Source organism: Pezoporus occidentalis, unplaced genomic scaffold (assembly GCF_034315485.1).
Source record: "Pezoporus occidentalis ecotype Australia unplaced genomic scaffold, CSIRO_AGI_Poc_V1 ctg98, whole genome shotgun sequence".
Classification (NCBI taxonomy): Eukaryota; Metazoa; Chordata; class Aves; order Psittaciformes; family Psittacidae; genus Pezoporus; species Pezoporus occidentalis.
In genome coordinates this window covers 1,905,096-1,919,543 of record NW_026916347.1, presented here as the reverse complement: position 1 = coordinate 1,919,543, position 14,448 = coordinate 1,905,096, and the positions used below count along the sequence as shown (strand labels likewise).

The following is a 14,448-nucleotide window of genomic DNA, read 5'->3' as shown; positions in this document are numbered from 1 at the left end:
TTTTCCACTATCTGGAATTTCCCCCACTTACGCCCAAGATAAGGATTACCTTATGAAAGACAGACAGGAAAGACTGCCAACATTGGACTCCTGTATCAGTATTTAAACTTCCCCATCTCCAGTACCTAATGGCACTGCTTTGAAACTGTTTCGGTATTAAATATGGTTGAGCCTTTAGGCCACCTACACAATATTCCTCCAAATCAATTTAGATCAGGTTTTGAGGCAGAAAAAACAAAACCACTACCACCACCACCAACAAAAAAAAAACAAACACAACAAAAACCCAACCCAGATCACAAGAATTACACTCTATCTGCTCCAGACATGGACAAGATTTAACCACATAAGCAGTCCAGTCCTTCCCAGCATAATCAGAGGAGTCTAACTAAAAGGGCTTCAACTACTACTAGCAGCAGTTACAAAATAATACAAGAATAATTAAATGGTCAGTTTTTGGATCTCAGCTCTAGAAGGGACAGAAAATATGGAAAACAGGCAGTAACGCGTGACTGGGAATCAGAAGGACATTAACATCTAAAGCTTTTGCAGGTATTCCTATAAACAAACTCTAGTCAAACAACTGTCTATGTCCTCATTATATTAACACATATGTAAATAAAATTCAGGTAAGTTGCTTTGCTGATGCTACTATTTACAGACCAAATAATCTTTATGCCAAAGGTTACCATTTCAAAACCAGCCCTTTTCTAGGGTACCCACCTTCAAGTTTTCATTTGGACTAAGTACACTGTTTTATTATTAACCCAGCTGAAACACAAATACGAATTAAAACCCCACCTATATCACATATGGTCTAAATGCTGATAAAGACAAGATCAAGGTAGTAAAGAGGTTATAGGGAGAAGTAAGATTAAAAGGATTCCACTTTTCACTCCCTTTCTCTTCCTCAATGTTTCTTTTGTATTTTTATGCCTCTGGTTAGCATCTTAAGAGTTACAATAAATTGGAAAATCTGCAAGTTCCTGTTCTATCTACATCCTTCTCTTGAACATCCAAAAAACTCAGAAGCTGCTTAAACAAACATTTACCTTTGGGACAACATCACCACACAGGAAACAGCACCTACAAGCAGCTATTGGTCTCCAATCTTATATCAATCAGACACTCTTCAGTATACAACAGAACTCTTATTCAAAGAATTACGTTGTGAAATCGTATTTTCTTAAACTTGCTTCACATATTTAACATATTACAATAACAGTCAGTATCACAAGTGCTTACTAATCAGTATGATTATGAAACTAAGTGAAACTGCTCCCTAACAAACTATTTCCAGAAGTAAAAGGATTTACAAGCAGCAAATGTTACATAGAGTATTTCTGGCTTTTATTTCACTGTAAACTGTGTGTTTTGGGATTAGGATTAGTTTCTTAATCCATTTTTTTATTTTGCCCCATTAATTTGTGCAGAGCTGCCTGAATGTGCACAGAAGGGTATCAGGAAAGGACATAGGTCAAAAAGCAACACCAACAGCCAAACCAGAAGGAAAAACCAGGAACAAACCAGCCAAAACCAGGAACAAACCAGAAAAACCAGCCAAACCAGGAGGAAAAACAGCCAACACTTACTACTGCCATTTTGCACATAAAAGTTGGTTTTCCACACTCCTACTCAGTAACATATAACAGTAAAAGGACTCAGAAAATTCTGCTACAGGAACTTACAAGCACATTTATATTTTAGAGAAACCTTACCATACTATGCCTTGTGCTCCTGATCCTATTGGTTTTAAATTCTGATACCGTTTCAATACAGTGAAAGTAGAATCTCCAATTTCAACACTGTAGAAATTGTTGTCACGCTTGCTTCTGCTCATGACGGCAACTCAGCTAGATCACTTCATCCAAATTTTGCTTCTGGCCTGTAAATAAATAACATTTGAAAAACTAAGATTTTACAACTCTATAAAATCTGACAAAAGGCAAAGTTCTTTATAATGAACAGAAGACACTTTCTCAAGTAAGTTCCATATGCAAATGTAGGTTCTTTTTAATGTCTGTAGGAATGTGGTGGCATGTGTCTGAAGTGTTTTATTTTTAGGAATGATCCTAAGATACTATCCTAAAAGGGCAAACATAATAGAATAAGAAAAATAAATGGATGGCATCAAAAATCTTATATGACAACAACAGACAATTAAATGACACCAAGCTGTGTGGTTCGGTTGATACACTGGAGGGAAGGAATGCCATCCAGAGGGACCTTGACACGCTTGTGAGGTGGGTTGATGCCAGCCTCATGAAGTTTAACCACGCCAAGTGCAAGGTCCTGCACGTGAGTCGGAGCAATCCCAGGCACAGCTACAGGTTCGGCAGAGAAGAGATTCAGAGCAGCCCTGCAGAGAAGGACTTGGGGGTGCTGGTTGATGAGAAAATGAACATGGGCCGGCTTCAGTGTGCACTTGCAGCCCAGAAAGCCAACCGTATCCTGGGCTGCATCAAAAGGAGCGTGACCAGCAGGTCCAAGGAGGTGATCCTGCCCCTCTACTCTGCTCTTGTGAAACCTCACTTGGAGTATTGTGTGCAGTTCTGGTGTCCTCAATATAAAAAGGACATGGAACTGTTGGAACAAGTCCAGAGGAGGGCCACGAGGATGATCAGGGGACTGGAGCACCTCCCGTATGAAGATAGGCTGAGGAAGTTGGGGCTGTTCAGCCTGGAGAAGAGAAGGCTGCGTGGAGACCTCATAGCAGCCTTCCAGTATCTGAAGGGGGGCTATAGGGATGCTGGGGAGGGACTCTTCATTAGGGACTGCAGTGACAGGACAAGGGGTAACAGGTTAAAATTTAAACAGGGGAAGTCTAGATTGGATATAAGGAGGAAGTTCTTTCCACTTAGGGTGGTGAGGCACTGGAATGGATTGCCCAGGGAGGTTGTGACTGCCCCATCCCTGGCAGTGTTCAAGGCCCCTAACTACTCTATGATTCTAAATGGCAGGAAGTTACAGGTCATCCAGAGAACTCCGAGAGTTCTGCCATCCCTTCACATACACACATGCAGTAAGGGAGCAGGGTGTGGACCAGACACTCCCCAGAACTCCCTTCCAACAAAAGGGACAAAACATTAACAGCACTTCCAGACACTGCAATCATCAAAAAAAAGGCAGGCAACACCTCAATGCACATGTCCACAGGAGAAAACAAAAACCTGCATGGTGGCTTTTACTGTATCATTTCCTGTTTCTTTGATGATAACTGTGCACTGACAATCTTCTCTTTACATGGGTTTTGGGTGTAGCTGCAACAGATGTCTATTAGTACAAATTCCTGTTTACTATAACACTGTGACTCTCAACACTTTCTTCACAGATGAAATCACACAAAAATTTGGAATAAAGATGCTCAACAAACGCAAATGACAAAAAAAAAAAAACAACTGAATTAGAAAAGGCACAATTTGTTATGGAAGGTGTGCCATCAGCCAAACAAATTTTTGAAAATCAGGAAACAAAGAAGGCAGACAACGTTTCACACAATCCTACATCTGTTCATTGTCAGCTAAGAAAACAAACTATTGAGTTTACCCACTGAAACTGTATTAAGATGTGACATTGAACAATGCCAGATTAAACGGAACAGCTTAGTAGGTAGAGCTGTTTGGTATTAGCATCAAGATAATGAGAATTTTATATTCCACTTTGGATAAATCCTCAGAAACAAATACAGGAAAGACAGCTTCCCCCCATCCAAAGTTTGCAGGTGAATATTGATACCTTCCCATTTAAAGGTCAGTATTTCGAGTAGCCAAATCTAAGCATTTTATTGAACTTTTTAACTTTTTTCAATTTGGTGAACTTCATAAACAGAGCAAATATAGTTTAAGAAAAGGATCTTGAGAGACAGTATTCTCTTAGAAACAGATTTCACATGTAGACCACACATGGTCTTTTTACCAAGCAAATTTTATCGCCTTAAAGCTTTGTCATTTGCTGCACCATATTACAAAATGTGCTTGCTATTATGTACTGGAAAACCTATATTTGCTAACTATTTTATAACTCAAACCAGTATCTTGGCATATTCCAGCATATGTGTGTAATCTTTCTATAATAAAGATTTCACTCCTTTCTGAAGCTATGAGCTTTGCAGTCACCTAGGTACTGCCTATAGTCTACAATCTCTGCTCCAAAGACAAATTAAAAAAAGCCCCAAACCAACACATCTGTACACTAAGTCTAATCATCATAATTGAAAAGCCCTACCTCTACTATTACAGTAGATATGCTGATCCTAAAGAAAAAAAAAAAAAAACAACAAGTCTGTGACACGGTTTAGTATACAAATTATTTCTTTCACTTTAACCAGTGACTGACTGTATCATAGAGAGAAGATACACTCTGAAGGTGTCTCCAGCCGGGGATGCTGCGGAATCTGCCCACTGGTCAGAGAGAAAGCACAAAGGGTAGTTTCGCCTATTCATGAGGACTGGTTATTATCTGGCTAATAGACAGCTCTGATCAGGACTACAACACGCATGATGTACCAGCCCATCATTCTCACTCATTCTAGACTGAGTCTCCCCCTCTTCATCAATCTTCGGTTTTGCCACTTCCACTCCCTGCTGTGCATGAGGAACAGAAAGCTCACCTCTCCCAAAGAGCTGTGACCTCACCTGCCCTTCAATACCCATGGAGAAAAGCAGACCTACCTAAGGAAGATATGTCTAATTAGGCTTCGTCAAGCCCCACAGTATTTGGTCCCCAAGCTTGAAATCATTTAGAGGCAAAGTTTTTCATTGCACTGCCTAAATAGAGAAAGGAAGCATCTACAATATCTACTTCGACAATCAAAAAATACTTACATTCAAAAATTCAAATATTTTAAATCTACTTAAGTAGCTATGAAATATATATATATATATATATATATATATATATATATATATAAACTATTCCAACACAAATTCCTAAACTTAATATTGTAGATACACTGTACCACAATTCAGGGCATTTTAAGAGTCACACTTAGAAAATAAAATAAAAAAAACAACCCACAACATGAATCTGCTAGACTTTCCAGTCTAGAACTGGTTGCCCAGAGAAGCTGTGGCTACCCCATCCCTGGAAGTGTTCAAAGCCGGGTTGGACGGGGCTTGGAGCAAGCTGGTATAGTGGAGGTGTCTCTGCCCATGGCAGGGGAGCTGGAACTGGATGGTCTTTAAGGTCCCTTCCAACCCAAACAATTCTGTGATTCTATCTTAATTCAACACAAGTTACAAACTTTTGCTGTCAATGGTTTAATTATTATGGGTTACTTAAAAAAAGAATGAGCTAAATGATTGAGGGACATGATTCAGGAACAGTCAGATGTAATTAAATTTGCTTCTACCCTGCTGTAAAATTCACCAACTGATGTCAGTCATGACACTTAGAACCTAAAGCTAAAACCAAACAGCCCCCCAAAACAAACAAACCCAAACAAAACCTCTGATTAGCAAATAAATAAAGAAAACGGAAAAAAACAATAGCATTCTATAAAAGAATTATCAGATGATGGTCTGAAAGACTTTGCTTACTACTGGACCTTTTAAAATGTTGTTAAAGTATGCTATGCATTGCTTGAGTAACACTGAAGAGCCTACAGGGCACTACATCTTTCTGCTGACAGTTAAAAATCTCAACCTTCTAGTTGCCAGTTTATCTATTTACAAAATAAATCACAAGAAACTTTCAGTGAATGCTTCCCCTTAGTCGTTAAATTTCTTAAGTAATTATTCCTTTTAACAGATGTTCTTATAAAGCTGTGGGTATTTTGTAAGAGAACTGATCTTACCTGGACCATGCCTCAAACATCCCACTGCTACCCTGACCCATACATCACTAGCCTTGCAGGACTGCGAAGACTGAAAGCTTCTCAGACCACTACTTGGCAATATTTCCAAGTCTTAGGAAATAAATAAAGAGCAAGACTGGGGAGATGGTTTTTGCAGTGCAAAGATTGCTTCTGCAGGAACAGTTTACAGGAGGTAGTAAGTAAAAACAAACAGCCCTGCTCTGACACACTCCAAAACCAAACTACTTCTGTACTTTCAGTAAGGCACTATTTCAGGGAAGGGACTTCTTTCTGAAAAAGGAAGTTTAAAGAACTCCTGAGAAACTTCAAGTCAAGGTGTAATGCGCAAGTAAAACACAGGAGGAAAACTCAGATACAACTGGGCATTTTTGCACTTTAATATACATTTCCACACAGCAGCTCTAGAACACCACTCCAAATTTAAGGTTTTATATTTACGTACCAAACACTTTCCCCTTGCCTCCAACCCTCCTGCATTTCATCTGGCCATTACAGATTCCTCAGCCTGACATCCATCTCCTCTACACCCCTTGCTTCAAAGTCTCTTACAGCTTCTACACAGTTTTTTCCATCAACCATGGAAAGTGTAAACCTCTCATTTTATAAGCAAGTTTACTTTCACTCAATTCTTTGCTCCCACTCAGCTCAGAATCTATTGCGCTCCCTGTCTCTTCACCTCTCACAAAAATATACTCAGAAGCGCCTGGGACTGCCCAGTTCTGTAAATACAGCTCCCAGAACAAAGTCAAAGACTTCATTATTTCCTTATCTGCTAATTTACTGGTGACTAGTCTTAAGAAGTCTAGCTTCAAAGATCCACAACACCAGAAGTCTCAGTCTTTAAATATTAAACTAAGTCTAAATTCAGAAACTGTCAAGACTTTCAAGGTTCTTACACAATCCATGCCTGCAATGTCTTTCATTAAAACATGATTAAGCTGTATCAGATAAACTCACCTGCCCGAAATTTGACATTTAGCTCCAATTTCTAGCAATTCTGCAGAAGCACATATGGGAAGAAAGGCAGGATGCAGATTCCATATTTCTATTATTAATGAGGAAACTAATAATACATTTGTCCCATTAAATGTCAACTTGCCAGAACACTGTCAACCATCAGCAGGGGAAGAATCCCACAGAACACTTCAATTTCCTCTTCCATATCAATTATTGTGCTTTTCCTTGAAAACACCTTGCCTAAGCAAATTTCAATACAGCCTGCAACTACTCAAGGTAAGGATACTCTAAAACTGAATCCTAAAATAGCATGGTAAGGTTTGGCACATTAGCTTATTAATCATTTAGATTGCCACAAGTACTATTTACCTGAAGCAGCACAACATAATGCTGTCAATGGAAATAACACTATATCCATACAGTGAAAGTCCTCTAGGGCTCCTACAAGGCTGCGTGTGAGTTTTAGTCTGATTCCACTAAAAGCAACCAAGAACTCAACAGTCCTGCAGGAGACTTAAGATGGTCAAGAATTTCTAATCATCAATTCTTTTATACAGCATCATAAAGTTTAAGTTCTAAAAGCAACAACATGGATGCACTGAGCTTGTAGCTCCTTGAAAAAACAAGTAGCATATACCTATGAAAGTAAGTGTTACGGCTAACCTTAACTAGTATAGCAAAAACTGTTTTATTGACACCCCATTCTACTCCTTCACAAGTGAGTAATACTGACAATGAAGACTGTCTAAATTTCTTCACCCAGGTTTAAAATAAGCATATTTAAAAAGTGAGTTTAGAATAAAAGAAACCATGTATATAGCAATGTTTATACACCAATATGCAAACTTCTACCATTTACTTACGCTCAAAAAAAGGCATATACCTTAGTATTTTTCAACAAGCCCGTTTGATATAAACTTGCTGACCTCAAGGTACCTGGAAGATAATGCTGTATACTAATATCAAACTTTGTCTCTAATACTGAAAATATTCAACTTACTAAAAAAAGATATAGAACAATCTATGGACAATATATGTTAAAATATTTTTCCAGTACAGCCTAAATATAATTGAGAAACGGGATTTGGGATGGATATATCGGGTGGGAAAGAGAAGCTAATACTTTGGTCACACAGCTTTCACTTTAAAAAAATCCTACTTCAGGTGCATTTAAAACCTTAGAAATGGCCAGACGGATTCAGTCTTAGGTAAAACAAAAATTTGCAATGCAAAATTATATAAACAATAGCAATGCATTTTGTAAGCTTGCCTTTGCAGAGTGTGTAAACTCATTGCTTTAGAAGGCAGAGAGATGACAGGATGCTCATTCCAGATCCCTTTTTATTTAATGCTTTTTATGCCTATGATCTATACCACTGGACGGTGCTATAAAGGGGCCTCCAAAGTAACAGAGCTTCAACTCGGCACCTTCCCAAACTGTAAATAAACTTAACGTGTTTGAACTAGAGCTGGCACTCCATTGGCTCAGTAGAGGTTTATGGTTATGCAGAGCCTGTGGTGCAGACAGAGTTATCAGACCTGCACCCACTATGTCATTATGGCTGGACTTAGGCAAACACATTTTGCTTTTAAGATCAATCCAGGCTCATCTGCACCAGCACTCTGAGAAGTTTATCTGAAACAATTACAACAATTTGCCCGGCTGACACAGGCCCTAAGTGTTGTATGCCTGAGTTACCCACAGCAAGTTTATGTTTCCACAATTAGAATTTAACTGGAAAACCACACGCTTTCAGCTAGACATCCGAGTTATTCACCTTCAGAACAATACTACCATCAAATAATATCTTCTTGGCTATCACACCTGCTAGCCTTCACATTAGATACAAAGTCTGTGCTTTTTAAATCAAAGATCACTTTAAAAACAACACATTATTATGCATAATGTTTCTTCTCTCACACGTTGACCTGAACGCATGCATTCTAAGCATACAGAGGAGCAGAAATGGAACAGGTTTTGTGGAAGAAAGGATCTCTCAGTTTACATAAGAGCACAAAACATTTTACGACCTCTTCTGCACTTTTCCCTCACTAGAGACAATAACAACAGGAAAGCTTCAAAGGTTGCATTGCAAACTGAAAAAAAAATTGCTTACATTTGAGATACACCTCTTCAGACAAAGAAATGGAACCCAAGAGATAATTTTCCCATGAGGGACATGGAAACAAAATTGACTAGAATGGTGCCAACTTAAAGGATGGAGAAACATATGCTCTGTACAGCTAGGTCTCTAAGACTGCTCTGTAATTGCTGGCTAATACCTTTACTAGACAATCTAAAACAAAAATCCAGGATTCACCCCTTGCCATATCACACAATACCTTACCCTAAGTATTCTTTTATGTAAGAAATTAAATGTATTCAGTTTGCTCCTACTGCAGTGAAGAAGTACAGCCGAGAAGACATTTTCATACCCTAATACCTTGAAATGTAATACAGTATAAGAAATGAGAAAAAATGTAACAGGCAACAACCATCATTAGCTAGAAGTTTTGTGTGGAACCCGACTTGATTCTCATGCTCATGGTTTCTAAGGCAATCCTTTCCTAAGAGCAAATATAAATGTGCTTAGTCTTAGAAGAAAATTAGGATGCTGAGACAGCAAACAGCCTTTGGGGCAAGATGTGTCTTACGTGAAACACAAATACCAACTAAGACAGCGATCTACCTACACATGCTGAAAACTGAGGGCTCCTGGGCAGAGCTGTTTTACAACTAAAGATTATTGCAGTAGTTGCTCAGAAGTAGGGTGACAAAAGATGAAGATCATGACAGTTAAAGACATGAAGAAATGGAAAAGGCAATTTTAAAATAATTACCTGCATGAATAAATTAATTATTAATATAATCAACATTATAATGACATAAGGCACATATCAATGATGATTCAATAACTCATTTCAGAAAAGGATCTAACACTAGCAAAATAAATATTCTGTAGGAATCTATGGTTGACCTAGAGAAAGCCAACAGTATTTCAAGTGTATGCTAGATTGCTACTGAAAGCAAACAAATGAATTCTGTATGTAAAGCTCTAGCATTAATGAATTTCATACAATTTCTTTGTGAAAACACAGTTGGCACATAGCTGATTTATATGCATCATGTATTTCTGAATGCTTGTCTAGTTTTCAGCTGTCACATTTAAAGGCTTCTAGACATCTGTTAAACTGGTATTGCAAACAAAGCCCAGTTTTCAGATATTAAATAAAACAAATGCTTCAAAGGCTCAATTTTAGTAAATGGAAAAACAAAATCATTCTTTTTCTTAAAAGTAACTTCATAAGTCATTCAATTATTCACAAAAGTAATCACAGTTTTAATAATGTTTTCCTTTCCCATACTGCACTTAAAACTGAAAGTTATGTTTCACACTACTTCCAGCTCTGTTAAATGCTGATGCAGATAAGGAATTCAGAAAAAAGCGTTAACATTAGCTGGGTGAACACTGAAGCAAAGTATTACCAGACCATTATAAATGCTAAAGCTGTCTGAAACACCTGAAGCTTATTCTAAAACTCTCATTGTTTTAGAAATACTCTCATTGTTGACTATAGGATTAATTAACATTTTACACAGCTTTCAAATTACACCTTCACAAGTCAGGTGGTTTTAAGTTGAACAACTTAACACATGATTGCCTAAACTACTCCTGACAATGGCACATGTTTAATGAGGTCTCTAGCTTGTGAGTAATTGATGTGGAAGTGCTTGCACATCATCTAATGTAGGTCTGCATTACAGGAGTTTTCCCTTTGGCTTAAACTACTCACAGGAGGAGTGGCACAGCACAACATCTTAACTCTACAGCTTCATCTAAGGAGCTATTTTCTGCAAGCAACTATTAAACAGAACCACAAATATCCTGGAGTGATTCTTATATACCACAAGTCTGAAGTGCAGTGCAGGTACATTTCTTAAAATAACAGAACACTTCAACATATCTTTTGGCCACCAGAAAGTCAAACACTAAAGAGGAAATTCAGAAAAGGTGACAGGTTTGATCTAGGAAAAACAAATATAGTTTTAAAGCAAAAAACTTGTAAGTATGCAGCAGCAAAATGAAACTTAAGAGAACATACTACCATCTGTTTATAAAAAAAAAAAAATATCTCAGCGGTTTGGCAAATGTCATTGCCAGATTGATAAATCTGTTGGGAAGACTTAGAGCCCTCTCTGTTAAACCAACTCTATTCTAGGTACCTCTTACAGGAAAGCTCTATGCAGTCTTAAGTTAACAATGAATGAAATCCATTAATACTAATGCAATCTTTCCAGTGATTTAACGTTGCAGTTTACAAGTTCATATATTGGCTCTAACCACATGACCCAGAGAGATGACAGGTTGACTTTTTCTGGATATAGTTACCTTCATGTATTTCTGTCACCTCACCTGAATATCAAGACAGTAACTGTAATCTGAGGAATCTACCAAGAAGGGGAGGACATTCAGGGAAATAAACCAACCCCTTAACTCATAGAATCATAGTTAGGGTTGGAAAGGACCTGCAGATCCTCTAGTTCCAACCCCCCTGCCACAGGCAGGAACACCTCACACTAAACCATCTCATCCAAGGCTTCGTCCAAACCTGGCCTTGAACACCACCAGGGATGGAGCATTCACAACCTCCCTGGGCAAGCATTCCAGTGCCTCACCACCCTCATAGGAAAGAACTTCTTCCTTATATCCAATCTAAACTTCCCCTGTTTAATCCCATTACCCCTTGTCCTATCACTACAGTCCCTAATGAAGAGTCCCTCCCCAGCATCCCTATAGGCCCCCTTCAGATACTGGAAGGCTGCTATGAGGTCTCCACGCAGCCTTCTCTTCTCCAGGCTGAACAGCCCCAACTTTCTCAGCCTGTCTTCATACGGGAGGTGCTCCAGTCCCCTGATCATCCTCGTGGCCCTCCTCTGGACTTGTTCCAACAGTTCCATGTCCTTTTTATGTTGAGGACACCAGAACTGCACACAATACTCCAGGTGAGGTCTCACAAGAGCAGAGTAGAGGGGCAGGATCACCTCCTTGGACCTGCTGGTCACGCTCCTTTTGATGCAGCCCAGGATACGGTTGGCTTTCTGGGCTGCAAGCACACACTGAAGCCGGCTCATGTTCATTTTCTCATTGCCCAGCACTCCCAAGTCCTTCTCCACAGGGCTGCTCTGAATCTCTTCTTTGCCCAACCTGTAGCTGTGCCTGGGATTGCTCCGACCCAGGTGTAGGACCTTGCACTTGACATGGTTAAACTTCATGAGGTTGGCATCAGCCCACCTCACAAGCGTGTCAAGGTCCCTCTGGATGGCATTCCTTCCCTCCAGCGCATCAACCGAACCACACAACTTGGTGTCATCAGCAAACTTGCTGAGGGCGCACTCAATCCCACTGTCCATGTCACTGGCAAAGATGTTGAACAAGACCGGTCCCAACACCGATCCCTGAGGGACACCACTCGTTACTGGTCTCCAGCCGGACACTGAGCCATTGACCACAACTCTTTGTGTGCAGCCATCCAGCCAGTTCTTTATCCACCGAGTGGTCCATCCATCAAATTGATGTCTCTCCAATTTGGAGAAAAGGATGTTGTGTGGGACAGTGTTGAATGCTTTTTGCACAAGTCCAGGTAGATGACAGCAACTGCTCTACCCCTGTCCATCAGTTCTGTAGCCCCATCATAGAAGGCCACCAAATTGGTCAGGCAGGACTTCCCCTTAGTGAAGCCATGCTGGCTGTCACCAAGCAACTTCATTTTTTTTTCATGTGCCTTAGCATGCCTTGCAGGAGAATCTGCTCCAAGATTTTGCCAGGCACAGAGGTGAGACTGACTGGTCTGTAATTCCCTGAGTCATCCATTTTCCCCTTCTTAAAAATGGGGGTTATATTTCCCTTTTTCCAGTCGCCAGGAACTTCACTTCAAATATAATGGGCAGTGGCTTAGCAGCTTCATTCACCATCTGCCTCTTCTTGGCCAATACTCACATTACTACAGTTCTGTAAAAAAATTACCTAATCGAATGAAACACAATGAACTGAACCTAATTCCACATTCAAAAAATCACTTGGAGCCCCAGTCAGTATTAAGGAGCTGTTTACCATTCAAACAGCAGCTTTACGCACCTCACAACTCCCTACTGAATTCCAATTCAAACCTGCACAGTGACCCCTCTCCCATCTATAGAAAAATAAAATACAGACATTTGTAAAATTAACAGGAACACTGTCTCTCCTCTTAAACACAAAACAATCTGTGTGTAGGACAGTTGGTAGCACAGGAGGGTCTAAGCAAAGGAGGAAGTATGTCTCCCCTGTGACAACGAAAATTAACAAATCACATTGCTTGGAAAAGAGTATTTACATAAAACTGGCTTTGTAAATGACTCATAAAATATCTAAAATTCAACTTCTTTTTCCAGATTCTTAACCTCATAAGTAAAAAGTCTGTACTTATTTATCAGTGGTCAATAAAAATGCCCTTAGTAAAATACAAAATTCTGCTAAATTCAATACTTTATATTGTCTCCAAAAGAGCATTCTAAGAAGCTGTATTACTTTTTGAAAGAGGCACTCACAAAAAGAAAGTCTAATAATCTGATTCTAATCTCCACAACTGATCTGTTTCCCCAAATCCCAGTTGTTTGCAACAGACAAGTAATCCTACCACCTCACATAGAGAGACCTTTCTTAAAACCATCATATACAGATGTCTAAAAGAACTATGAAGTACCCCAAGAATCATGAGGTGCTTTGAGTCTTCACCCAGATTAGCAGTGACTGGAAGTAGGAACTCAAATGGAGAAAACTAAGCATTTTTAAGACTGAACATGCTGAAGTACATGCAGCCACTTTAGTGTTGACAGAATCTTTTGCAGGTGAGGTACTCTCAGACGCTCTAAACCAGGCTGCCTTCTTGCAACACATACATCTCTCCAGTCTTTGGATTGCCTCTGCTCTGTAGACCCATACTTCTCTCCACAGACATAGCAGTATACACTATCCATTCCTTACTTCCTTTTCTGCCTCAAAAATCCTTGCATCCCCTACTCCAGCAAGGCCAGTTCTGGGGCCAACCTCCTCGATTTCCAGCCTCCAGCAGAGGTGCTCCTGTGCTTCCTCATAGCAGAAGCAGTTCCTTCAATCCTCACAAAGTCCAGACCTTGCACTTCACACCTAGGCAAGAAACTGCATCACCCCTATAGTTTTCTAGAAGTGCTGAAGCAGCCTGGACTACCCTGTAAAAAGGAATCTTTCTAACTACCAATTATGACTATGGATTATGGAAGAAAAAATGTTTTAAAAATCAGAAACAAAGTAAAGCTTTTCCAGATCCTGAATCAAGGCAGAAATACAACCTTAAGATTTACTAAGGATAACATAAAGACAAAAAGAAAAAACACCAAAACCAAAAACACAACAACAAAGAGAAGCCTGAATTAGTAGAGGAAGAGTTGGGCTTTCTTTTCCCCACCTGTAAAACACACAGTGAGGAAAAGACAAGAAACCAGAATCCAAGAGCACTGAGGATGAACTAATCTTCTAGGGAGACACCAGGGCTACCTGCAGAGCTGCTGACAAATGCATCAACTTCTCAGTAATTCAGAGTTCTTCAGCAGACAGCCAGGCACAGCCCTCTATATTTTCTCCTTGCAAATATGGGTG

At 39.5% G+C, this 14,448-nt stretch overlaps 1 protein-coding gene across 7 annotated transcripts in view; it reads right to left on the bottom strand.

Moving 5' to 3' along the window:
* MAPK8 (mitogen-activated protein kinase 8) overlaps positions 1–14,448 on the bottom strand; it is a 192,600-nt gene that overhangs the window by 20,284 nt on the left and 157,868 nt on the right. For 3 of the 7 annotated variants that reach the window (XM_062606715.1, XM_062606720.1, XM_062606714.1), the window contains exons 1-2: positions 8,702–8,725; positions 1,719–1,885 (exon numbers count right to left, since the gene is read on the bottom strand). The exons of 1 other annotated variant lie outside the window; for it this stretch is intronic. In XM_062606715.1, coding sequence (XP_062462699.1) covers positions 1,719–1,840 — 122 coding nt within the window. In that variant the 5' untranslated portion in view covers positions 1,841–1,885; positions 8,702–8,725. Of the gene's footprint in view, positions 1–1,718; positions 1,886–8,701; positions 8,726–14,448 lie in introns of those variants that run through there. 3 more of the 7 variants (XM_062606717.1, XM_062606716.1, XM_062606719.1) reach the window with 1 other exon arrangement.